Below are 25667 nucleotides of genomic sequence, written 5' to 3' on the forward strand. Positions count from 1 at the left end.
GTTGTACACACGCTACTTGGTACAGGATCTGCGCTGTGTTCGCATCGCGCCGTACAATTAACTGGTGTTTTGTGGTGTTTGCTTATTGTCCACCGATCTGGGTAGAACAATTATTAAAACACGTGAACATAGGGGTTACACACAGTCTTCTTCCTAACAGAGAACATAAAAAGCCCGGTCACCTATCCATCAAAATAATGCATTTTAACAAAAACGACATTAAACGACACACGAATAATTATTCACAAACGTAATCAAAAGCAAAGCTACAAACCTTTATACAGTATAACTGAAAATACACTCCTTGTACGCGACCGCCGAAACACTACATACCGTCTCGCTGTCCACGGGGCAAACCGAGGTGCCCGGAAGAAGGCATCAGCAGTTGGTACTTTCTTTAAGGGAAATACACACAAACATCCAGTATAAAATTTATAAGTTTATAAGTTTAAAATATAAAAACCAAACCACACTGGTTACACTTACACATAGTTTTTATGTTAAGATCCATTGCACATCGCTGGTCCTAATCTCTAGTGACAAAGCCGGCGTCAGGAGCCGGACGGGTTAGGCGCACCACGAGGCGCTGTGGGATTCCGCCCAGGATTAGCTGCTGAAGCTCGGCTAGCTGTTAACTTTAACGTTAGATCATTTAAGCACCCCTTTACAATAATGTCACCTACCTTGCCATAATCTCTTTGTCGTCACTGACTGTGACTGATTGACTGACGAGTGATGACATCGTAGACTGTAGAGAGCAAACTCAGTGTAGCCCTCTAGAATCTCATTGATCCCTTTTAGTGACAATGTACTCAGTCCACGTGGGCTTCCCATAGGAAACCTGTATTATTGAAACTATATAGGTCTAAGATAATGGGCTACCAGTTCTAGCCCATGCCCTTAGCTCATTTATCCTTAATGGGCCCCATAGAGTCAGCCCATATATAGAACTATGTTACTTATATCCCTACTCGGCCCACAGAGTGTTACCCTGATCAAGCCTATTCTCACTAAGCCCACAAATACCCTATATGATGCCCACCAAGTACACCTAGGTACAGCCCATGCCTATTTGGCCCATATATATTGATCCTACACAGTCTGCCCACATAGGTCTCCCATATGGGGCCCATGTTACTGGAACCATTTTCTTCCAAGATCATGTTACCCAGTTGTAGCCCATGTTTACTTGACTCATATGAATCCCTTATGGGTCCCACATGAACAGCCCACATGGGCTTCCCATATGGGGCCAGTATTATTGAAACCATATGGCATATGTAAAGTGCTAACCAGATCGAGCCCGTGCCCAATTGGCCCATATGCATCTCATATGGGGCCCCTATAGTCAATCCACATGGGCATTCCATGTGGGGCCCATGTCATGGAAACCTTATGGGCCCTAGATAATGTTACCCAGTACCACCACACTTCCACTTAGCCCACTTCTATCCCATAAAGGGCCCATACAGTCAGCCCACATTGGCTTCCTAGTCAGGGCCCATGTTACATAAACCATGTGGTACCCACACAATTTGCCCAGTTCTAGCCCAAGCCCACTTGGAACCCATGTAGCCTATTTTCAACCCATGTGGGGCCCTTGTGGACATGTTGGTTGGGCAGAAGGGTAGCCTCCCTTTGCCTTCGGGTGGGGGGACGGGTCCTGACTGTTGCTTGCGCTTATGCACCAAACAGCAGTTCAGAATACCCACCCTTTTTGGAGTCCTTGGAAGTGGTGTTGGAGAACACTCCTCCCAGGAAGTCTCTTGTTCTACTGGGGGACTTCAATGTTCACGTGGGCAATGACAGTGAGATCTGGAATGGCATGATTGGGAGGAACCCCCCCCCTCGAAATGAACCAGAGTGGTGTTTTGTTATTGGACTTCTGTGCTCGTCATGGATTATCCATAATGAACACCATGTTCAAGCATAAGGGTGTCCATATGTGCACTTGGTACCAGGACGCCCTAGGCCGCAGTTCGATGATCGACTTTGTGGTCGTGTCATCGGACTTGCGGCCGCATGTATTGGACACTCGAATGAGGAGAGGGGTGGAGCTCTCAACTGATCACCACCTGGTGGTGGGTTGGCTCCGCTGGCTCACAACAAAAGTGAACCAGCAAGAATCTCAGAGGGCACTGTCAAAGTGGTTCATTGGGGCCAGAGACAGAGGAGGACAAGGGGCTTCCAGAATGCAGTCGAGACCGACATAAGTAGTAGGCCTAATGAGCAGCTGTTCTGTTCTTTTGTTGTTCAGTGTTGTTTTAGTATGTGCTGCATTGAGAATGTCGCAAATGCTCTTTAATGATGCTGTTATTAAGGAATAGCATATATTCTTTTATTAAGAAAACCACATAATTAAGCTGGCCTTATGGGTTTTGAGCTGTTAATAAGCTATGAAAGCTTTAAGAAGGTATAACAATATTATAAATAAAAGTTGAATTTGAAAAGATAAAGTCTCACCGTATGCTCTAATGTTTTGTACTGTGGTAATTTAAGTATACATGTCTAAAAATGCTGTCCTGTTAATATTGTAGTTCATCTGTGAATGAGGGAGGCATATACAGGTTTTTTTTCAATACCGATATATGTTTTTCTAGTCAATAGCAAAAGTAGATGCATCTAATGTGAAGCCTCAATCTGTTCTGTTCAGTTTGAATAGACCTGTTATAGAACATGTGTACAAACCCACCTACAACCCATATTTCAGCCTGTATTCAGACCTACATAAATCTTAAGTCTTCTACTGAAATTGCCTGTGTTGACCAGTTGGAGCTCACCTAACACCTAGAGTGAAACCCCCTTGCAGTCCTTACTTCAAACCATGTTGTCCCCATGTTGCACCAACATAGAACTTGAAGCTGGGCTCGAGATGGGTCTTAAGTATGTTGCCCAGTTGGGGCCCACCTGTACCCCAGTGAGATACTGTTTGAAACCCACATGGGCAATTGTCATGGGGCCAAAATGAAACCTGCGGACAATCCCACGTGGGGCCCATTGGGCAATTCCAAATGGGGCCCACTTTTCAACCCACTTTGTACCCATATGGGCCTCACATACAAATGTTGGCTGGGTGTCCATCACGGTAAACCTCAATGTACAGGCGCCCAGCCAAGGGGCAATAAGTATGCCCACGCCTGCTCGGTGCCTCTCCCCGTGAGCAACTCCAGAGTGGAAGAGGGTCCAACCCCCTTCGAGGAGCCTAAGCCGTGCATCGAGGTGAGCCCGACTACATCTAGTCGGAACCTCACAGCCTCGCGCACCAGCTCAGGCTCCTTCCCCACCAGAGAGGTGACATTCCATGTCCCTAGAGCTAGCTAGCTTCTGCAGCCGAGGAATTAGACCGCCAAGGTCCCCGCCTTCGGCCACTACCCAACTCGCACTGCACCCGACCCCTTTGGCCCCTCCTACAGGTGGTGAGCCCATTGGAGGAGGGACCCACACGCCAGGCTGTGCCTGACCAGGCCCCAGGGGTGCAGGCCTGGCCACCAGGTGCTCGCCATCAAGCCCCACCCCCAGGCCTGGCTCCAGGAGGGGGCCCACTAGTTAAATCACTGTAATAAAATGAGCAGTCATCACATATGCAATGAATGAATTTTATTTTGAAATGGAAATACTTTGATGTTCAGTTGTGTTCATTTGAACTGGTGATTTAAGTTCAACAGACAAGTGATCTTTGTTTTAAATGTATTGTGTCCACACAAATGAAAAATATGTTAAGAGTTCTGGAAAATGTGCATTTCGGTCATCCGTTGTGTATTTTGTGACTAGAGTATTGGAAAATAACACCAATCTTCTGTAACTAGTGAAAAGGTGATTGGAAGAAACTGTAATATGTAGTCATAAATAAATAATCCGGAGATGCATGGAATGGCCAGTTAAATTTAAACTTAAATTTAAGAAAATTAACCTTTGTCAATGTGATGCTTGGTCAGTCTGGGTGTTTTTCTGTATTTGCTCCCAGATTTAATGGGAGGAATTGTGGATTCCCAGTGTCTACACAAACCCTGAGCCAGCTTCAAAGCCTAGTGCCAGCACTAGCAGCTCCTAGTAGGGACTATGGCCAGCAAATTTGCTTTGAAGAACTGCAGAGACAAAGTGGTTTGACACCATCTCTACAATGTGAATCAGCTGTAGAAAAGTTCATCACCCCGAAGAACATGGCTGAGCTGTGAGGTAAGACCCTGAAGTGCACAGAACACATAAACTTTCATAAATGTAAATACAGTCTGAACAGAAGAGCCTGTAGTCTGGGAATTATTTTTTGTTCAATAGTACCGAGCTGCAACTGTATTCAGTGTGGCTTAAAGTACATAAAATACATTCACAAAATCAAATAAATTGATGTACTGACTACAAAACAATAGCTGAAACGTCCACCTTCCCAGCCTTCAGCCACTCCAGTTCAAACGCCCAGGGGTCTCGCATCATCTCACCTGAACTTCCATCAATTTGTCTACAGAGTGTAGTGACACTGAGCACCCAGTTGTCCAAGCCAGCATGGAGCCCTGTGCCGCTTTCCACTTCAGTTAGTCTGCAGACCAAGCTTTGTTGGCCTACCTGGAGGAGAGTCACTGCTTTTGGGATGTATCTCTCCAGAGCAGGATGTGGAAACCAGTTCACCACTAGAGAACCCAGAAGAGATGGATGGGAAGCCCAAGATTCTTAGTCAGCTCTGTGTAGATGATGAGCTGGGCTTGTAGCTTATTTATATTTCTCATTGACTACCTTGTGTCTCATAAAACAAAAACCAATGAAAGATACAGTCGATTACATAGGTCAGGGGTAATCAATTCTGGTCCTAGAGGGCCGGTGTCCTGCATCCTACCGCATTTCACAGCATTCACACCTGGTCTCAGGTAGATAACCACCAGAAAAGACTGTTCAAGTAGGATGGAAAACCTCCAGGACACCGGCCTTCCAGCGATTACCCCTGACATACATGGATTGGATCTTGTTTGCAGTTTTGTGGACTGAAGACCAAGTACAGCTGTACTTTGAAAAAAATGTCTGAGGTTTCTGTTGCCAGTATAAGTACCTTATTGTGGTTTCAACACAATAACTATACACCAGACTAACTGACAAAGGGGTAAATCTGGAAATAAATTCTTGCATGTCCAGAGCTCAAGAGATTCCGTGTTTTTTTTTTTCAAATTTATTTTACTTGTCTACAACCTGAACGTAATCGTCTACCAACAGTCCAGAATTATGGTTAACACAAAGAGAACCTGATTGAGTTTCATGTGAAACCATTTCCTTAAACTATTATTAGAGTTTTATTGTTTTTACTGCTACTTCCACAACAAACAATTCAGAAAATTCAGGAAAAAATAAGCATGCATGTACTGTATATAGAGTAGACAGACAAAGCAGTCATAAGTTATAAACATCCTGTTTTATTTTCTTTTATAATTACAAACAAAATATCTGAACTTTCAGTGTCCATTTTCAAAGTATTAATGGTTCACGTTATATTTCACATTCAGCAACTGAACCAGCAGAGCATTGTGTTCTTACGCATTACCCTTTGGCAAACAGTAACACCAGCACAGAGAATGTTCATAGCTTTGAGCCCATGACAAAACAGAAGTCTAGCGATGAGTGTTTAACATCTCCAACCTGAACAAAAACATTTTTTTTTGGTACATTTTAAATGTTAACAGTATCTTTTAAAAGAGTTTAAAAACATCCAAAGCCAGGGGAATTCTTCATCCAGAAGAGGCAGCATTAAAGTGTTGGCGCACTCGCAAAGTCCTCCCCCTTCTTAATGGAGGCCTTCAGCTCATCCAGTGCTTCCGCCACCAGCTTGGTCTCCAAGGCGGAGAGCTTGCCAAGGCCCAGGTTTCTTTCCACTCCGTGTCTGCCGAGGAGGAGAGGGGTGGAGAAATATGTGCATTCGCCTTCCTCTGACCTGACGAATGCACATTCGATGACCCCTTCTTTGCCATTCATGGCATCCAGCAGAGACACGGCGAACCTAGCCCCTGCATACGCCATGGAGAGGGTGGCAGAGCCTGCCCCAGCCTTCGCCTTCACCACCTCAGTGCCTGCGTCTTGGATACGCCTCGTGAGGTTAGCGAGAGTATCCACACTGAACTCCACTTTGGGAGTGCACCGAGATAAGACCGGAATTATGGTCTTGCCCGCATGGCCACCAACTACAGGGACGTTGACATGAGCAGGATTCAGTCCCGTGAGTTCGGCCACGAAGGTGTTAGCCCTGACGATGTCTAGCGTCGTCACACCAAAGACCCGCTTAGGGTTGTAAACTCCATGCTTCCTAAGAATCTCTGAAGCTATGGGAACAGTGGAGTTTACTGGGTTGGTGATTAGACAAATCATAGCTTCAGGGCAGTTGCGGGCACAGGCATCAGCCAGGGTGGCCACGATGGAGGCGTTGGTTCCGAAGAGGTCATCCCGTGTCATCCCGGGCTTCCTGGGCACTCCAGCAGGAATGACGACAACTTCACTCCCCTTCAGAGCTTGCGGGAGTTGTTCAGGGCCGACGTAGCCAGTGACCTGGGCCCTGGTCTCAATGTGACTGAGGTCTGCAGCCACTCCGAGGGTGTGGACAACGTCATAAAGCGAGAGCTGGCTGACCAGTGGACTCTTCTTAAGCAGCAGTGACAGGGGCTGGCCGATGCCCCCAGAAGCACCCAACACTGTCACCTTTGTATTGCTCTGGGAAGAGCTGCAGAAGCTGCGAGCAATACTCACAGCTGATCTGGCTATCCGAGAGAACATTATCACTACTGCTTTGCTGGTACGCTGAAAATGAAATGAGAATTCTGCAGACTCTCCCTTATCACCCACCCTAGGTTCTAGAACTAATATACACGTGAGCAACTACGTAAAACGCTAGCTAGGCACGCAACATCTCATTGGACACGGACTGGAACAGAATGGAAGAACGTCACTTTGTGGACGAAATGCATTTCGGGAGTGAAAGAAATGCATTTTGTGTACGTGACTTTTCTGAACATATAGGCTATTTCCATAGGGTAGCCACAAATGCTACAGTAAACACTAGTTCGCTGCTTAAGACTAATGTATCATGCAGTTTTAATAACAATTAATTAAATAATTAATAATCAAAGACCAAATTAATATCCATCGCTTTGCTCATATTATAAATAACCTGATATTGCCCCCTGTATATTGGGCCGAATTTTCTTCCCAGTCCATTACTTTCCACCGTAAAAAATAGCCAACAGATAATGTGAGCGCCTACAAAGGTTACAGCAGATTCTTTTGCTTTCTTCTCTTCATCTGCTCAATAAACGTGTTATTTGACTGCTTAGGACACAGCAAGAGGGTTGAAATTTGCGATTTCAGAGATGAAGACGGGGAAATCCAAACAAAATCGTACTGGCAAAATTGTTCAGAATCGCCGGAATTGCGCGGCGTGGCGGTAGGTGGCACTCGATTGTTTTACGGGCGGTAAGCGAAAACCGACTCGCTGGTGCTAGCCGAGCTTCAGTAGCTAGTCCTGGGCGGAATCCCACAGCGCCTCGTGGTGCGCCTAACCCGTCCGGCTCCTGACGCCGGCTTTGTCACTAGAGATTAGGACCAGCGGTGTGCAATGGATCTTAACATAAAAACTATGTGTAAGTGTAACCAGTGTGGTTTGGTTTTTATATTTTAAACTTATAAAATTTTATACTGGATGTTTGTGTGTATTTCCCTTAAAGAAAGTACCAACTGCTGATGCCTTCTTCCGGGCACCTCAGTTTGCCCCGTGGACAGCGAGACGGTAAGTAGTGTTTCGGCGGTCGCGTACAAGGAGTGTATTTTCAGTTATACTGTATAAAGGTTTGTAGCTTTGCTTTTGATTACGTTTGTGAATAATTATTCGTGTGTCGTTTAATGTCGTTTTTGTTAAAATGCATTATTTTGATGGATAGGTGAGCGGGCTTTTTATGTTCTCTGTTAGGAAGAAGACTGTGTGTAACCCCTATGTTCACGTGTTTTAATAATTGTTCTACCCAGATCGGTGGACAATAAGCAAACACCACAAAACACGGCGCGATGCGAACACAGCGCAGATCCTGTACCAAGTAGCGTGTGTACAACAAGCGGAAAGCCGGAGCGCGCCAACACCCAGAGTGCTCGAGTGCACGACAACTGTAGAATATTGACTGTTCACGCAGTAATATTGAACCTTCTCAGACACCGTAGTCTTTATTTTATACCTGCGCAGTGTTTAAGTTCTCTCTCTCTGAACGTGTTACAAATGTACTGTGATATCTGTCTGCTCCGGTTGTTGCTATTAAAAAGGAACTAAGTTCAGCTCCGCACCAAGTTTCATCATTATCACAGCACTCAACATGGTGTCAGAAGTCTTGGACCACAACGTTTAACGCTATACGGAATACCATATGTGATGGCGGACGGTTTCAGACGACCCGGTCCACTAGTTTTTGATGGCAACGTGGCAGAGAACTGGCGCGTATTTGAGCAGGAATACGACATTTTTATCGCAGCGGCGCACTCGGATAAGCCGGCGCGAACCCAAGCCTACATTCTTCTGAACCTGGCCGGACCCGAAGCTATCGAGCGCGAACGCTCGTTTGTGTATGCACTAGAGATACGGGCGTCCCCTGGAGAAGATGGAGATGATGGACGTGTATTGGTTCCCGCGGAATCCAAGGAGGACCCCGAATGCCTCAAAAGAAAGTTTCGTGAAATGTGCAATCCCCAAACAAATGTCACTATGGAGAGACACAAATTCAACACACGTAACCAAAGGACTGGTGAGACTATTGAGTCGTATATGAGTGATTTGAGAATAAAAGCAAAGAGTTGCAATTTTGGCGGGCTTGGTGAGGAGCTTATCAGGGATAGGCTGGTCTGTGGCATTACTAACGACCACCTCAGGAAAGTACTGTTGCGTGATAGTGATCTGACCCTCGCTAAGGCCATATCAATATGCCAGATCCATGAGATGACTGAGGAACACAATAAAACCTTAATGTCACCACTCAGCCGCGTCACAAAGGTGGACGCTGTTCAAACCACGTACGCGAAAAGGCGGGACGACGATGACGCAAAGTTCGATAACAGACAAAACAATAACACCACGCAATTCATTACCAGTTGCGGTAATTGTGGTAGTAGTCACGTGGCAAAGAGGAATAAGTGCCCTGCTTTTGGTCAACAGTGTAATGCGTGCAAAAAAATGAACCACTTCAGGAAGTGTTGCAGATCTAAGCCCCAATTTGACAGGCAAAGGGTGAGGAGATCTGTCCACCAGGTGGTTACTGAAAGCACAGAGTCTAGTGACAATGAGACTTACTATGTCAATGGCATTTCAGTGGATTTACCTGTTGATTCTACCAATGCGCAAAGTCATGACAAGGAAGAAGCCTTTGCTACAGTACAAATCAATGACACTACTGTTGAAATGAAAGTTGACACGGGTGCCAAATGTAATGTTCTCTCAGCAGTGACTTTTGAACAAGTGAGGAGATGTGAACCATTAAAGCCCTGTAGTAAGCCGACCAACCTTGTAGCATATGGTGGAAGCAAGATTAAAACTGCTGGATTTGTTGACCTATGCTGCCATCTAGGGGCGAAACAATACAATGTACCCTTCTACATTATCAATGAGAATGTACTGCCTCTGCTTGGACTAAGTGCTTCCCTGGAGATGGGGCTTGTGTCACTCAGCAAAGAAGTTCACCAGGTCAGCAGCAACACAACTGCAGATTTCTCCCAGCAAATCAGAAATGAATATAATGAACTGTTTTCAGATGAATTGGGAAAGCTACCAGTTACATACTCGATGACACTCGACCCAGAGGTGAGACCAGTAGTTCGCCCTGCTCACCGCATTCCTGTAGCCATGAAAGACAGGGTTAAGGCGGAACTGGACAGGATGCAAGAGTTAGGTGTTATCACACCAGTCTCGGAACCTACAGACTGGGTGTCCTCCATGGTTGCCACCAACAAAAAAGACAAACAGGAGATCAGAATATGCATCAATCCAAAAGACCTCAACACTGCTCTAAAAAGGCCACATCACCCAATGCGCACTGTAGACGACGTCTCTTCACACATGGCTAATGCTACTGTATTTTCAGTTTTAGATGCTAAGAACTCATTTTGGCAGATTTCCCTGGACCGTAAATCCTCCCTGCTTACTACCTTCAGCACATGTTTTGGTCGCTACAGGTTCCTGCGAATGCCGTTTGGAATTAGCTCTGCCAGTGAAGTTTTCCAACGCACCATGGAGCAGATCTTCACCGGGTACCCCTGTGCCATTATCGTGGATGACATACTAATTGGAGGCAAGGACACTGAGGAACATGACGCTAACCTGAGACAAGTGCTCGACCGGGCCAGAGAGGTAAAACTAAGACTCAACCCTCTCAAATGCAAGTTCAGACTGAACCAAGTCAGCTATGTTGGACATGTATTCACTGCTCAAGGCTTAAAAGCTGATCCATCTAAAACAAAGGCGATAAGTGACATGCCAGTTCCTACAGACATTTCAGCTTTGCAGAGATTCCTCGGCATGGTTAACTACCTCGGGAAATTCATCCCTAACTACAGTGACATCACAGCTCCGCTACGTCAACTCACACATAAAGACACTGTGTGGTCATGGCATGAACAGCAGCAGCGTGCTTTTGAGACTTTAAAGATATACATGTCAAATCCCCCAGTGCTTTCATACTACAATGTCCACAAAGCAGTCACGCTCACATGCGACGCGTCGCAGTATGGGCTTGGCGCGGCGTGCCTGCAAGACGGTAACCCTGTGGCCTATGCTTCACGCACCCTGACTGATACTGAAACAAGGTATGCCCAGATTGAAAAAGAGCTGTTAGCTGTTGTTTTTGCATGCTCAAAATTTCACGACTACATTTATGGCAAGCAAATAACTATTGAGACTGACCACCAACCTCTCGTGACGATAATAAAAAAGCCCGTTCATGCAGCACCAGCCAGATTGCAGAGGATGATGCTAAAACTTCAAAAGTATAGCATTGACCTTGTCTACAAATGTGGCAAAGAAATGCACTTGGCTGACACTTTGTCAAGAGCTCCGAGTTGCTCCACAGTTCAACTTGCGGACGAAATGGACGATTTTGATGTAATGTCTGTGAGTCATGTGTCGTCTGCTCGCTTGGTGGAACTGAGGGAGCACACCGCAGAAGATCCGACCCTCCAGACTCTCTGTGGCATTATTAAGCATGGATGGCCAAGCAGACTGCACAATCTCCCACATGCAACACATCCCTATTTTCCTTTCAGGGATGAACTCACTATTGAGGATGGTGTTATTATGAAGGGACAGAAAACTGTAATTCCCCTCTCGTTGCAAAAGACATATGTGGGGATTCTTCACAGGGGACACCCGGGTGCAGAAGCCACTAAACGCAGAGCGAGAGGCATAGTATTCTGGCCCACAATGACAAAAGACATTGATGATGAAGTAATGGCGTGCTCAGTGTGTAATAGCACTAAACCGCACCAGCAAAAAGAGCCAATGCATTTGCACCCAGTTCCAGAGCTACCCTGGTCCACAGTGGCTGCTGACATTTTTGACTGGCGTAACCAGCAGTATCTGGTACTTGTGGACTCCTACTCAGGCTGGTTTGAGATCGACCTTCTCCGCGATCTGACATCAGCCACTGTCATTGGTAAACTGAAACGTCACTTTGCTGTCCATGGAGCACCACATACTCTAATATCAGACAATGGCAATCAGTTTACAAGCCAACGTTTCAAAGACTTTGCCAAACAGTGGGATTTCAATCATGTAACAAGTAGCCCAGAGTACCCTCAATCCAATGGATTAGCTGAGAGGGCTGTCCGTAGTGCAAAAAACCTGATGGAGAAGTCTCACAGAGACAAAACTGATGTCTTTCTTAACTTGCTGAATTTAAGAAACATACCTCGTGACAACAAACTTGGATCTCCAGCGCACAGACTTATGTCAAGACAGACTCGTACCACACTTCCTCTCTCCAAGATACTACTTGCACCTGATATATGCCATCCTGAAGAAGTAACAGCTCAACTTCTCGATAAAAGAAATGTACAGAAGCACTATTATGACAGGACAAGCCGACCTCTCCAGCCACTAATGGAAGGACAAGTCGTCAGGCTGCAAACGTCAAAAGGTTATGACCGCACAGGGACTGTTAAAGAGATATGCAGTGAGCCCAGATCATACTTGATCCAGTCAGATGGACAAACCTACAGGAGAAACAGGAGACACATATTACCTGTGGCTGAGCCTGCTCCAACTCAGTCTGATCCGCATGACGCTGAATATCAGGACAGTAACCCCATTTCAGAAAGGCGTATCACTTTCACCGGACCGACACAACAGGAAATGGACTCTGGGCATCCTAGGGTCCAGGTTCCAACTACTGATTCATCCTTGGCCATAAATGACAATCTCTACAGAACGCGCTCGGGCCGTGTTAGTAAACCCAATCCTAAATACACAGATTAGGTCTCTTTGTTGGGTTAAAATATTGTTGTTCATGGTATGGTTGCATTTTGATAATATGTTATGATTAGTTTGTTAATTCCGAGTATGATAATTATCATTATTTTGCTTTATGCATAAAAATAATCTGGTTGTTTGTTATACTGCTTTTGTGAGTATGGAATGTAATTGTCATACATTTGATTTGCTTTGGTTGCCCTATATTTATGGTAATGGGCATGAGCTAAAGAGAGGGGATGTAGAATATTGACTGTTCACGCAGTAATATTGAACCTTCTCAGACACCGTAGTCTTTATTTTATACCTGCGCAGTGTTTAAGTTCTCTCTCTCTGAACGTGTTACAAATGTACTGTGATATCTGTCTGCTCCGGTTGTTGCTATTAAAAAGGAACTAAGTTCAGCTCCGCACCAAGTTTCATCATTATCACAGCACTCAACAACAACTTTTATTTTAATGGATGTCAGTGCCATTGCTAAGGGAGAATCTGCACAATTTCCATTCTGTTTTTTTTTGTTGTTGTTTTGTGCTCCACACAAACACGAACGAGTGTTATTTTTCAATTTCGTGTGGCTTGCCGTAATCGTATAGTGGTTAGTGTGGAGTTTTATCAATTTAGCTGTTTATTTACTTGAAACCGTAGTATTCAAAGTCGGATATTAATCTTTCAGTAATTCCCACGGATAGGACAGAGAATTGAGAAAACTCATTGGTCATTTCTTAGTAACAATGTCAACTATTGGTCCGCATACGGTCGAATAGAACTCCGTCTTTTTCATTGACCCATGTAGTGTCTGAAAATGGAGCTGACATTATGGTAAGTTTGTTCAAATGTAGAATTGTTCTAAAATAATATGTTGAAAATTCTGTTTCATTTCGTTTTCTGGCCGAGTTATTTCATTAAGAATGCTGAAACTCATTTTCGGGTCATTAAAAAGAAGAACCCTGTATCCAATTAGCAGTACTTGCCTGTTTGTGAAGCTGAATTATACAGAGATCTGCTTCATTTTCTGTATATCTACTTATAGGACGTTCGTCGGACGTTTTTCTTTAAAAAAAAAGAAAACTAATAAAATGACATGAAGTTATTCTTGCTTCTGCAATGAATCCTCCAGATAGTGGAGACGGCAGCGAAATTGCATCCGACATGTTACACACAACAATACAATTTGTAATATATATTTAACTGTCAGTAAGTTTAATGATATTGTCCTGCCAGAGTTTAAACACAGTGAGCACACCTGTGTAGCAGGCATCTCCTGTCCTGCTGTCCTTCACATCCTCCCTGCATTGGTTTAATGGTTGGGCCAACGCTGTGGATACCATGATTATTGTTAGCCTGTATAGTGCTGATTGCCAGCAGGCCGTCGTGTCACAATGCACAAAGTATGGTATTCTCTCCATCCATCCATTTTCCAAACTGCTTATCCTACTGGGTCGCGGGGGGTCCCCGGAGCTTATGCCAGAATGGCACGAGGCAGGGAACAACCCAGGATGGGGGGCCAGCCCATCGCAGGGCACACTCAGTCCATTCACTCACACATGCACTCCTACGGGCAATTTAGCAAGTCCAATTAGCCTCAGCATGTTTTTGGACTGTGAGGGGAAACCGGAGTACCTGGAGGAAACCCCATGACGACATGGGAAGAACATGCAAACTCCACACACATGTAACCCAGGCGGAAACTCGAACCCGGGACCCAGAGGTGTGAGGCAACAATGCTAACCACTGCACCACAATGCCGCCCCAAGTTTGGTATTATTTGTTTTAAATAAATAAATATAAAAGACATGCAATTGCAAGACACTGTCTCCATAAACTTTATTATATTATCAGAACTTCATTAGCAGCCGTTATTGATCCAGGATTTTTTTCATTCAGGGTCTAGTGAACGTTGATCAAATCATTTTTTGATGTTTTTACAGGAGATTCTTCTGCTTTTTTCTGTTCATCTGCTCGATAAACGTGTTATCTAACTGCTTAGGATGATGCTGCTAACGTAGCCTGTTTGCTGTTATAAGATCTTGTTATATTATAAGATTCCCTACGTAAAGTCGCCGACTTGAAACTAAGGAGATCATGTTTAATTCTGAAGCTTGACTTTTAAAAAAATTACATCGCAAAACGAATCAGAACCTCTGTCAAAAACAAAAATCACAATTAACCTTTCTGCTTCACAAACCAAAAAACAACACGGGCCAAGAAAAATAGTTCGTGAGAGTTTATTTAATTGCAGTACGTTACAGGTCAGTACATTTTGCCACAGTCACATCCTGCTCATTCCCATCAGTGCGGTAAGGTGGCCAAGACAGGTCAACAAAGAGTTTTCTTGTCCGAGTTGCCCCTGTGACGCAATTTCAACATGGCGGCTTACACAGTAATTCTATTTTATAAATCTTTAAAAATGTTTATTTTGTTAAAGTGTTGGCGCACTCGCAAAGTCCTCCCCCTTCTTAATGGAGGCCTTCAGCTCGTCCAGTGCTTCCGCCACCAGCTTGGTCTCCAAGGCGGAGAGCTTGCCAAGGCCCAGGTTTCTTTCCACTCCGTGTCTGCCGAGGAGGAGAGGGGTGGAGAAATATGTGCATTCGCCTTCCTCTGACCTGACGAATGCACATTCGATGACCCCTTCTTTGCCATTCATGGCATCCAGCAGAGACACGGCGAACCTAGCCCCTGCATACGCCATGGAGAGGGTGGCAGAGCCTGCCCCAGCCTTCGCCTTCACCACCTCAGTGCCTGCGTCTTGGATACGCCTCGTGAGGTTAGCGAGAGTATCCACACTGAACTCCACTTTGGGAGTGCACCGAGATAAGACCGGAATTATGGTCTTGCCCGCATGGCCACCAACTACAGGGACGTTGACATGAGCAGGATTCAGTCCCGTGAGTTCGGCCACGAAGGTGTTAGCCCTGACGATGTCTAGCGTCGTCACACCAAAGACCCGCTTAGGGTTGTAAACTCCATGCTTCCTAAGAATCTCTGAAGCTATGGGAACAGTGGAGTTTACCGGGTTGGTGATTAGACAAATCATAGCTTCAGGGCAGTTGCGGGCACAGGCATCAACCAGGGTGGCCACGATGGAGGCGTTGGTTCCGAAGAGGTCATCCCGTGTCATCCCGGGCTTCCTGGGCACTCCAGCAGGAATGACGACAACTTCACTCCCCTTCAGAGCTTGCGGGAGTTGTTCAGGGCCGACGTAGCCAGTGACCTGGGCCCTGGTCTCAATGTGACTGAGGTCTGCAGCCACTCCGAGGGTGTGGACAACGTCATAAAGCGAGAGCTGGCTGACCAGTGGACTCTTCTTAAGCAGCAGTGACAGGGGCTGGCCGATGCCCCCAGATGCACCCAACACTGTCACCTTTGTATTGCTCTGGGAAGAGCTGCAGAAGCTGCGAGCAATACTCACAGCTGATCTGGCTATCCGAGAGAACATTATCACTACTGCTTTGCTGGTACGCTGAAAATGAAATGAGAATTCTGCAGACTCTCCCTTATCACCCACCCTAGGTTCTAGAACTAATATACACGTGAGCAACTACGTAAAACGCTAGCTAGGCACGCAACATCTCATTGGACACGGACTGGAACAGAATGGAAGAACGTCACTTTGTGGACGAAATGCATTTCGGGAGTGAAAGAAATGCATTTTGTGTACGTGACTTTTCTGAACATATAGGCTATTTCCATAGGGTAGCCACAAATGCTACAGTAAACACTAGTTCGCTGCTTAAGACTAATGTATCATGCAGTTTTAATAACAATTAATTAAATAATTAATAATCAAAGACCAAATTAATATCCGTCGCTTTGCTCATATTATAAATAACCTGATATTGCCCCCTGTATATTGGGCCGAATTTTCTTCCCAGTCCATTACTTTCCACCGTAAAAAATAGCCAACAGATAATGTGAGCGCCTACAAAGGTTACAGCAGATTCTTTTGCTTTCTTCTCTTCATCTGCTCAATAAACGTGTTATTTGACTGCTTAGGACACAGCAAGAGGGTTGAAATTTGCGATTTCAGAGATGAAGACGGGGAAATCCAAACAAAATCGTACTGGCAAAATTGTTCAGAATCGCCGGAATTGCGCGGCGTGGCGGTAGGTGGCACTCGATTGTTTTACGGGCGGTAAGCGAAAACCGACTCGCTGGTGCTAGCCGAGCTTCAGCAGCTAGTCCTGGGCGGAATCCCACAGCGCCTCGTGGTGCGCCTAACCCGTCCGGCTCCTGACGCCGGCTTTGTCACTAGAGATTAGGACCAGCGGTGTGCAATGGATCTTAACATAAAAACTATGTGTAAGTGTAACCAGTGTGGTTTGGTTTTTATATTTTAAACTTATAAAATTTTATACTGGATGTTTGTGTGTATTTCCCTTAAAGAAAGTACCAACTGCTGATGCCTTCTTCCGGGCACCTCAGTTTGCCCCGTGGACAGCGAGACGGTACGTAGTGTTTCGGCGGTCGCGTACAAGGAGTGTATTTTCAGTTATACCGTATAAAGGTTTGTAGCTTTGCTTTTGATTACGTTTGTGAATAATTATTCGTGTGTCGTTTAATGTCGTTTTTGTTAAAATGCATTATTTTGATGGATAGGTGAGCGGGCTTTTTATGTTCTCTGTTAGGAAGAAGACTGTGTGTAACCCCTATGTTCACGTGTTTTAATAATTGTTCTACCCAGATCGGTGGACAATAAGCAAACACCACAAAACACGGCGCGATGCGAACACAGCGCAGATCCTGTACCAAGTAGCGTGTGTATAACAAGCGGAAAGCCGGAGCGCGCCAACACCCAGAGTGCTCGCGTGCACGACAACTTTTATTTTAATGGATGTCAGTGCCATTGCTAAGGGAGAATCTGCACAATTTCCATTTTGTTTTTTTTTTTGTTGTTGTTTTGTGCTCCACACAAACACGAACGAGTGTTATTTTTCAATTTCGTGTGGCTTGCCGTAATCGTATAGTGGTTAGTACTTTGCGTTGTGGCCGCAACACCTCGGTTCGAATCCGAGTCACGGCAGATGATGTCTTATAAGCTATTACTTTTCACACCACATGTTTCAAGTTACGTTTTTAAATCTCTCTTTTTTTTTTTTTTATCAATTTAGCTGTTTATTTACTTGAAACCGTAGTATTCAAAGTCGGATATTAATCTTTCAGTAATTCCCACGGATAGGACAGAGAATTGAGAACTCATTGGTCATTTCTTAGTAACAATGTCAACTATTGGTCCGCATACGGTCGAATAGAAATCCGTCTTTTTCATTGACCCATGTAGTGTCTGAAAATGGAGCTGACATTATGGTAAGTTTGTTCAAATGTAGAATTGTTCTAAAATAATATGTTGAAAATTCTGTTTCATTTCGTTTTCTGGCCGAGTTATTTCATTAAGAATCCTGAAACTCATTTTCGGGTCATTAAAAAGAAGAACCCTGTATCCAATTAGCAGTACTTGCCTGTTTGTGAAGCTGAATTATACAGAGATCTGCTTCATTTTCTGTATATCTACTTATAGGACGTTCGTCGGACGTTTTTCTTTAAAAAAAAAGAAAACTAATAAAATGACATGAAGTTATTCTTGCTTCTGCAATGAATCCTCCAGATAGTGGAGACGGCAGCGAAATTGCATCCGACATGTTACACACAACAATACAATTTGTAATATATATTTAACTGTCAGTAAGTTTAATGATATTGTCCTGCCAGAGTTTAAACACAGTGAGCACACCTGTGTAGCAGGCATCTCCTGTCCTGCTGTCCTTCACATCCTCCCTGCATTGGTTTAATGGTTGGGCCAACGCTGTGGATACCATGATTATTGTTAGCCTGTATAGTGCTGATTGCCAGCAGGCCGTCGTGTCACAATGCACAAAGTATGGTATTCTCTCCATCCATCCATTTTCCAAACTGCTTATCCTACTGGGTCGCGGGGGGTCCCCGGAGCTTATGCCAGAATGGCACGAGGCAGGGAACAACCCAGGATGGGGGGCCAGCCCATCGCAGGGCACACTCAGTCCATTCACTCACACATGCACTCCTACGGGCAATTTAGCAAGTCCAATTAGCCTCAGCATGTTTTTGGACTGTGAGGGGAAACCGGAGTACCTGGAGGAAACCCCATGACGACATGGGAAGAACATGCAAACTCCACACACATGTAACCCAGGCGGAAACTCGAACCCGGGACCCAGAGGTGTGAGGCAACAATGCTAACCACTGCACCACAATGCCGCCCCAAGTTTGGTATTATTTGTTTTAAATAAATAAATATAAAAGACATGCAATTGCAAGACACTGTCTCCATAAACTTTATTATATTATCAGAACTTCATTAGCAGCCGTTATTGATCCAGGATTTTTTTCATTCAGGGTCTAGTGAACGTTGATCAAATCATTTTTTGATGTTTTTACAGGAGATTCTTCTGCTTTTTTCTGTTCATCTGCTCGATAAACGTGTTATCTAACTGCTTAGGATGATGCTGCTAACGTAGCCTGTTTGCTGTTATAAGATCTTGTTATATTATAAGATTCCCTACGTAAAGTCGCCGACTTGAAACTAAGGAGATCATGTTTAATTCTGAAGCTTGACTTTTAAAAAAATTACATCGCAAAACGAATCAGAACCTCTGTCAAAAACAAAAATCACAATTAACCTTTCTGCTTCACAAACCAAAAAACAACACGGGCCAAGAAAAATAGTTCGTGAGAGTTTATTTAATTGCAGTACGTTACAGGTCAGTACATTTTGCCACAGTCACATCCTGCTCATTCCCATCAGTGCGGTAAGGTGGCCAAGACAGGTCAACGAAGAGTTTTCTTGTCCGAGTTGCCCCTGTGACGCAATTTCAACATGGCGGCTTACACAGTAATTCTATTTTATAAATCTTTAAAAATGTTTATTTTGTTAAAGTGTTGGCGCACTCGCAAAGTCCTCCCCCTTCTTAATGGAGGCCTTCAGCTCGTCCAGTGCTTCCGCCACCAGCTTGGTCTCCAAGGCGGAGAGCTTGCCAAGGCCCAGGTTTCTTTCCACTCCGTGTCTGCCGAGGAGGAGAGGGGTGGAGAAATATGTGCATTCGCCTTCCTCTGACCTGACGAATGCACATTCGATGACCCCTTCTTTGCCATTCATGGCATCCAGCAGAGACACGGCGAACCTAGCCCCTGCATACGCCATGGAGAGGGTGGCAGAGCCTGCCCCAGCCTTCGCCTTCACCACCTCAGTGCCTGCGTCTTGGATACGCCTCGTGAGGTTAGCGAGAGTATCCACACTGAACTCCACTTTGGGAGTGCACCGAGATAAGACCGGAATTATGGTCTTGCCCGCATGGCCACCAACTACAGGGACGTTGACATGAGCAGGATTCAGTCCCGTGAGTTCGGCCACGAAGGTGTTAGCCCTGACGATGTCTAGCGTCGTCACACCAAAGACCCGCTTAGGGTTGTAAACTCCATGCTTCCTAAGAATCTCTGAAGCTATGGGAACAGTGGAGTTTACCGGGTTGGTGATTAGACAAATCATAGCTTCAGGGCAGTTGCGGGCACAGGCATCAACCAGGGTGGCCACGATGGAGGCGTTGGTTCCGAAGAGGTCATCCCGTGTCATCCCGGGCTTCCTGGGCACTCCAGCAGGAATGACGACAACTTCACTCCCCTTCAGAGCTTGCGGGAGTTGTTCAGGGCCGACGTAGCCAGTGACCTGGGCCCTGGTCTCAATGTGACTGAGGTCTGCAGCCACTCCGAGGGTGTGGACAACGTCATAAAGCGAGAGCTGGCTGACCAGTGGACTCTTCTTAAGCAGCAGTGACAGGGGCTGGCCGATGCCCCCAGATGCACCCAACACTGTCACCTTTGTATTGCTCTGGGAAGAGCTGCAGAAGCTGCGAGCAATACTCACAGCTGATCTGGCTATCCGAGAGAACATTATCACTACTGCTTTGCTGGTACGCTGAAAATGAAATGAGAATTCTGCAGACTCTCCCTTATCACCCACCCTAGGTTCTAGAACTAATATACACGTGAGCAACTACGTAAAACGCTAGCTAGGCACGCAACATCTCATTGGACACGGACTGGAACAGAATGGAAGAACGTCACTTTGTGGACGAAATGCATTTCGGGAGTGAAAGAAATGCATTTTGTGTACGTGACTTTTCTGAACATATAGGCTATTTCCATAGGGTAGCCACAAATGCTACAGTAAACACTAGTTCGCTGCTTAAGACTAATGTATCATGCAGTTTTAATAACAATTAATTAAATAATTAATAATCAAAGACCAAATTAATATCCGTCGCTTTGCTCATATTATAAATAACCTGATATTGCCCCCTGTATATTGGGCCGAATTTTCTTCCCAGTCCATTACTTTCCACCGTAAAAAATAGCCAACAGATAATGTGAGCGCCTACAAAGGTTACAGCAGATTCTTTTGCTTTCTTCTCTTCATCTGCTCAATAAACGTGTTATTTGACTGCTTAGGACACAGCAAGAGGGTTGAAATTTGCGATTTCAGAGATGAAGACGGGGAAATCCAAACAAAATCGTACTGGCAAAATTGTTCAGAATCGCCGGAATTGCGCGGCGTGGCGGTAGGTGGCACTCGATTGTTTTACGGGCGGTAAGCGAAAACCGACTCGCTGGTGCTAGCCGAGCTTCAGCAGCTAGTCCTGGGCGGAATCCCACAGCGCCTCGTGGTGCGCCTAACCCGTCCGGCTCCTGACGCCGGCTTTGTCACTAGAGATTAGGACCAGCGGTGTGCAATGGATCTTAACATAAAAACTATGTGTAAGTGTAACCAGTGTGGTTTGGTTTTTATATTTTAAACTTATAAAATTTTATACTGGATGTTTGTGTGTATTTCCCTTAAAGAAAGTACCAACTGCTGATGCCTTCTTCCGGGCACCTCAGTTTGCCCCGTGGACAGCGAGACGGTACGTAGTGTTTCGGCGGTCGCGTACAAGGAGTGTATTTTCAGTTATACCGTATAAAGGTTTGTAGCTTTGCTTTTGATTACGTTTGTGAATAATTATTCGTGTGTCGTTTAATGTCGTTTTTGTTAAAATGCATTATTTTGATGGATAGGTGAGCGGGCTTTTTATGTTCTCTGTTAGGAAGAAGACTGTGTGTAACCCCTATGTTCACGTGTTTTAATAATTGTTCTACCCAGATCGGTGGACAATAAGCAAACACCACAAAACACGGCGCGATGCGAACACAGCGCAGATCCTGTACCAAGTAGCGTGTGTATAACAAGCGGAAAGCCGGAGCGCGCCAACACCCAGAGTGCTCGCGTGCACGACAACTTTTATTTTAATGGATGTCAGTGCCATTGCTAAGGGAGAATCTGCACAATTTCCATTTTGTTTTTTTTTTTGTTGTTGTTTTGTGCTCCACACAAACACGAACGAGTGTTATTTTTCAATTTCGTGTGGCTTGCCGTAATCGTATAGTGGTTAGTACTTTGCGTTGTGGCCGCAACACCTCGGTTCGAATCCGAGTCACGGCAGATGATGTCTTATAAGCTATTACTTTTCACACCACATGTTTCAAGTTACGTTTTTAAATCTCTCTTTTTTTTTTTTTTATCAATTTAGCTGTTTATTTACTTGAAACCGTAGTATTCAAAGTCGGATATTAATCTTTCAGTAATTCCCACGGATAGGACAGAGAATTGAGAACTCATTGGTCATTTCTTAGTAACAATGTCAACTATTGGTCCGCATACGGTCGAATAGAAATCCGTCTTTTTCATTGACCCATGTAGTGTCTGAAAATGGAGCTGACATTATGGTAAGTTTGTTCAAATGTAGAATTGTTCTAAAATAATATGTTGAAAATTCTGTTTCATTTCGTTTTCTGGCCGAGTTATTTCATTAAGAATCCTGAAACTCATTTTCGGGTCATTAAAAAGAAGAACCCTGTATCCAATTAGCAGTACTTGCCTGTTTGTGAAGCTGAATTATACAGAGATCTGCTTCATTTTCTGTATATCTACTTATAGGACGTTCGTCGGACGTTTTTCTTTAAAAAAAAAGAAAACTAATAAAATGACATGAAGTTATTCTTGCTTCTGCAATGAATCCTCCAGATAGTGGAGACGGCAGCGAAATTGCATCCGACATGTTACACACAACAATACAATTTGTAATATATATTTAACTGTCAGTAAGTTTAATGATATTGTCCTGCCAGAGTTTAAACACAGTGAGCACACCTGTGTAGCAGGCATCTCCTGTCCTGCTGTCCTTCACATCCTCCCTGCATTGGTTTAATGGTTGGGCCAACGCTGTGGATACCATGATTATTGTTAGCCTGTATAGTGCTGATTGCCAGCAGGCCGTCGTGTCACAATGCACAAAGTATGGTATTCTCTCCATCCATCCATTTTCCAAACTGCTTATCCTACTGGGTCGCGGGGGGTCCCCGGAGCTTATGCCAGAATGGCACGAGGCAGGGAACAACCCAGGATGGGGGGCCAGCCCATCGCAGGGCACACTCACTCCATTCACTCACACATGCACTCCTACGGGCAATTTAGCAAGTCCAATTAGCCTCAGCATGTTTTTGGACTGTGAGGGGAAACCGGAGTACCTGGAGGAAACCCCATGACGACATGGGAAGAACATGCAAACTCCACACACATGTAACCCAGGCGGAAACTCGAACCCGGGACCCAGAGGTGTGAGGCAACAATGCTAACCACTGCACCACAATGCCGCCCCAAGTTTGGTATTATTTGTTTTAAATAAATAAATATAAAAGACATGCAATTGCAAGACACTGTCTCCATAAACTTTATTATATTATCAGAACTTCATTAGCAGCCGTTATTGATCCAGGATTTTTTTCATTCAGGGTCTAGTGAACGTTGATCAAATCATTTTTTGATGTTTTTACAGGAGATTCTTCTGCTTTTTTCTGTTCATCTGCTCGATAAACGTGTTATCTAACTGCTTAGGATGATGCTGCTAACGTAGCCTGTTTGCTGTTATAAGATCTTGTTATATTATAAGATTCCCTACGTAAAGTCGCCGACTTGAAACTAAGGAGATCATGTTTAATTCTGAAGCTTGACTTTTAAAAAAATTACATCGCAAAACGAATCAGAACCTCTGTCAAAAACAAAAATCACAATTAACCTTTCTGCTTCACAAACCAAAAAACAACACGGGCCAAGAAAAATAGTTCGTGAGAGTTTATTTAATTGCAGTACGTTACAGGTCAGTACATTTTGCCACAGTCACATCCTGCTCATTCCCATCAGTGCGGTAAGGTGGCCAAGACAGGTCAACGAAGAGTTTTCTTGTCCGAGTTGCCCCTGTGACGCAATTTCAACATGGCGGCTTACACAGTAATTCTATTTTATAAATCTTTAAAAATGTTTATTTTGTTAAAGTGTTGGCGCACTCGCAAAGTCCTCCCCCTTCTTAATGGAGGCCTTCAGCTCGTCCAGTGCTTCCGCCACCAGCTTGGTCTCCAAGGCGGAGAGCTTGCCAAGGCCCAGGTTTCTTTCCACTCCGTGTCTGCCGAGGAGGAGAGGGGTGGAGAAATATGTGCATTCGCCTTCCTCTGACCTGACGAATGCACATTCGATGACCCCTTCTTTGCCATTCATGGCATCCAGCAGAGACACGGCGAACCTAGCCCCTGCATACGCCATGGAGAGGGTGGCAGAGCCTGCCCCAGCCTTCGCCTTCACCACCTCAGTGCCTGCGTCTTGGATACGCCTCGTGAGGTTAGCGAGAGTATCCACACTGAACTCCACTTTGGGAGTGCACCGAGATAAGACCGGAATTATGGTCTTGCCCGCATGGCCACCAACTACAGGGACGTTGACATGAGCAGGATTCAGTCCCGTGAGTTCGGCCACGAAGGTGTTAGCCCTGACGATGTCTAGCGTCGTCACACCAAAGACCCGCTTAGGGTTGTAAACTCCATGCTTCCTAAGAATCTCTGAAGCTATGGGAACAGTGGAGTTTACCGGGTTGGTGATTAGACAAATCATAGCTTCAGGGCAGTTGCGGGCACAGGCATCAACCAGGGTGGCCACGATGGAGGCGTTGGTTCCGAAGAGGTCATCCCGTGTCATCCCGGGCTTCCTGGGCACTCCAGCAGGAATGACGACAACTTCACTCCCCTTCAGAGCTTGCGGGAGTTGTTCAGGGCCGACGTAGCCAGTGACCTGGGCCCTGGTCTCAATGTGACTGAGGTCTGCAGCCACTCCGAGGGTGTGGACAACGTCATAAAGCGAGAGCTGGCTGACCAGTGGACTCTTCTTAAGCAGCAGTGACAGGGGCTGGCCGATGCCCCCAGATGCACCCAACACTGTCACCTTTGTATTGCTCTGGGAAGAGCTGCAGAAGCTGCGAGCAATACTCACAGCTGATCTGGCTATCCGAGAGAACATTATCACTACTGCTTTGCTGGTACGCTGAAAATGAAATGAGAATTCTGCAGACTCTCCCTTATCACCCACCCTAGGTTCTAGAACTAATATACACGTGAGCAACTACGTAAAACGCTAGCTAGGCACGCAACATCTCATTGGACACGGACTGGAACAGAATGGAAGAACGTCACTTTGTGGACGAAATGCATTTCGGGAGTGAAAGAAATGCATTTTGTGTACGTGACTTTTCTGAACATATAGGCTATTTCCATAGGGTAGCCACAAATGCTACAGTAAACACTAGTTCGCTGCTTAAGACTAATGTATCATGCAGTTTTAATAACAATTAATTAAATAATTAATAATCAAAGACCAAATTAATATCCGTCGCTTTGCTCATATTATAAATAACCTGATATTGCCCCCTGTATATTGGGCCGAATTTTCTTCCCAGTCCATTACTTTCCACCGTAAAAAATAGCCAACAGATAATGTGAGCGCCTACAAAGGTTACAGCAGATTCTTTTGCTTTCTTCTCTTCATCTGCTCAATAAACGTGTTATTTGACTGCTTAGGACACAGCAAGAGGGTTGAAATTTGCGATTTCAGAGATGAAGACGGGGAAATCCAAACAAAATCGTACTGGCAAAATTGTTCAGAATCGCCGGAATTGCGCGGCGTGGCGGTAGGTGGCACTCGATTGTTTTACGGGCGGTAAGCGAAAACCGACTCGCTGGTGCTAGCCGAGCTTCAGCAGCTAGTCCTGGGCGGAATCCCACAGCGCCTCGTGGTGCGCCTAACCCGTCCGGCTCCTGA

General features: G+C 45.1%; 7 protein-coding genes across 8 annotated transcripts in view; 3 read left to right on the forward strand and 4 right to left on the reverse strand.

The window, feature by feature from the left end:
• Nucleotides 1–25667, forward strand: part of LOC125727545 (neurotensin receptor type 1-like) — a 131867-nt gene that overhangs the window by 95369 nt on the left and 10831 nt on the right. The window lies entirely within an intron of this gene.
• Nucleotides 1–25667, forward strand: part of LOC125727556 (malate dehydrogenase, mitochondrial-like) — a 115372-nt gene that overhangs the window by 65332 nt on the left and 24373 nt on the right. The gene's annotated exons all lie outside the window — the stretch shown is intronic.
• The window catches only part of LOC125727555 (malate dehydrogenase, mitochondrial-like), a 112959-nt gene that overhangs the window by 62919 nt on the left and 24373 nt on the right, over nucleotides 1–25667 (forward strand). The gene's annotated exons all lie outside the window — the stretch shown is intronic.
• On the reverse strand, nucleotides 5695–6744 carry LOC125727546 (malate dehydrogenase, mitochondrial-like). 2 transcript variants are annotated; one of them, XM_049004349.1, is made up of 2 exons: nucleotides 6321–6744; nucleotides 5695–6194 (listed from the first exon to the last, which is right to left on the reverse strand). In XM_049004349.1, the coding sequence occupies exons 1-2, from the start codon at nucleotides 6742–6744 to the stop codon at nucleotides 5728–5730; spliced, it is 891 nt and encodes a 296-aa protein (XP_048860306.1). In that variant the 3' UTR covers nucleotides 5695–5727. The 2 variants fall into 2 exon arrangements, with proteins under 2 accessions (XP_048860306.1, XP_048860305.1); XM_049004348.1 differs by having other exon boundaries at nucleotides 5695–6744.
• LOC125727549 (malate dehydrogenase, mitochondrial-like) lies at nucleotides 14883–15899 on the reverse strand. The gene has a single exon (XM_049004352.1). It carries the CDS (start codon nucleotides 15897–15899, stop codon nucleotides 14883–14885), a length of 1017 nt encoding a protein of 338 aa, XP_048860309.1.
• LOC125727547 (malate dehydrogenase, mitochondrial-like) lies at nucleotides 19368–20384 on the reverse strand. Its single transcript, XM_049004350.1, has one exon. The coding sequence runs from the start codon at nucleotides 20382–20384 to the stop codon at nucleotides 19368–19370; it is 1017 nt and encodes a 338-aa protein (XP_048860307.1).
• Nucleotides 23853–24869, reverse strand: LOC125727548 (malate dehydrogenase, mitochondrial-like). The gene has a single exon (XM_049004351.1). It carries the CDS (start codon nucleotides 24867–24869, stop codon nucleotides 23853–23855), a length of 1017 nt encoding a protein of 338 aa, XP_048860308.1.

This window comes from Brienomyrus brachyistius, unplaced genomic scaffold (genome assembly GCF_023856365.1).
Source record: "Brienomyrus brachyistius isolate T26 unplaced genomic scaffold, BBRACH_0.4 scaffold102, whole genome shotgun sequence".
Lineage (NCBI taxonomy): Eukaryota > Metazoa > Chordata > Actinopteri > Osteoglossiformes > Mormyridae > Brienomyrus > Brienomyrus brachyistius.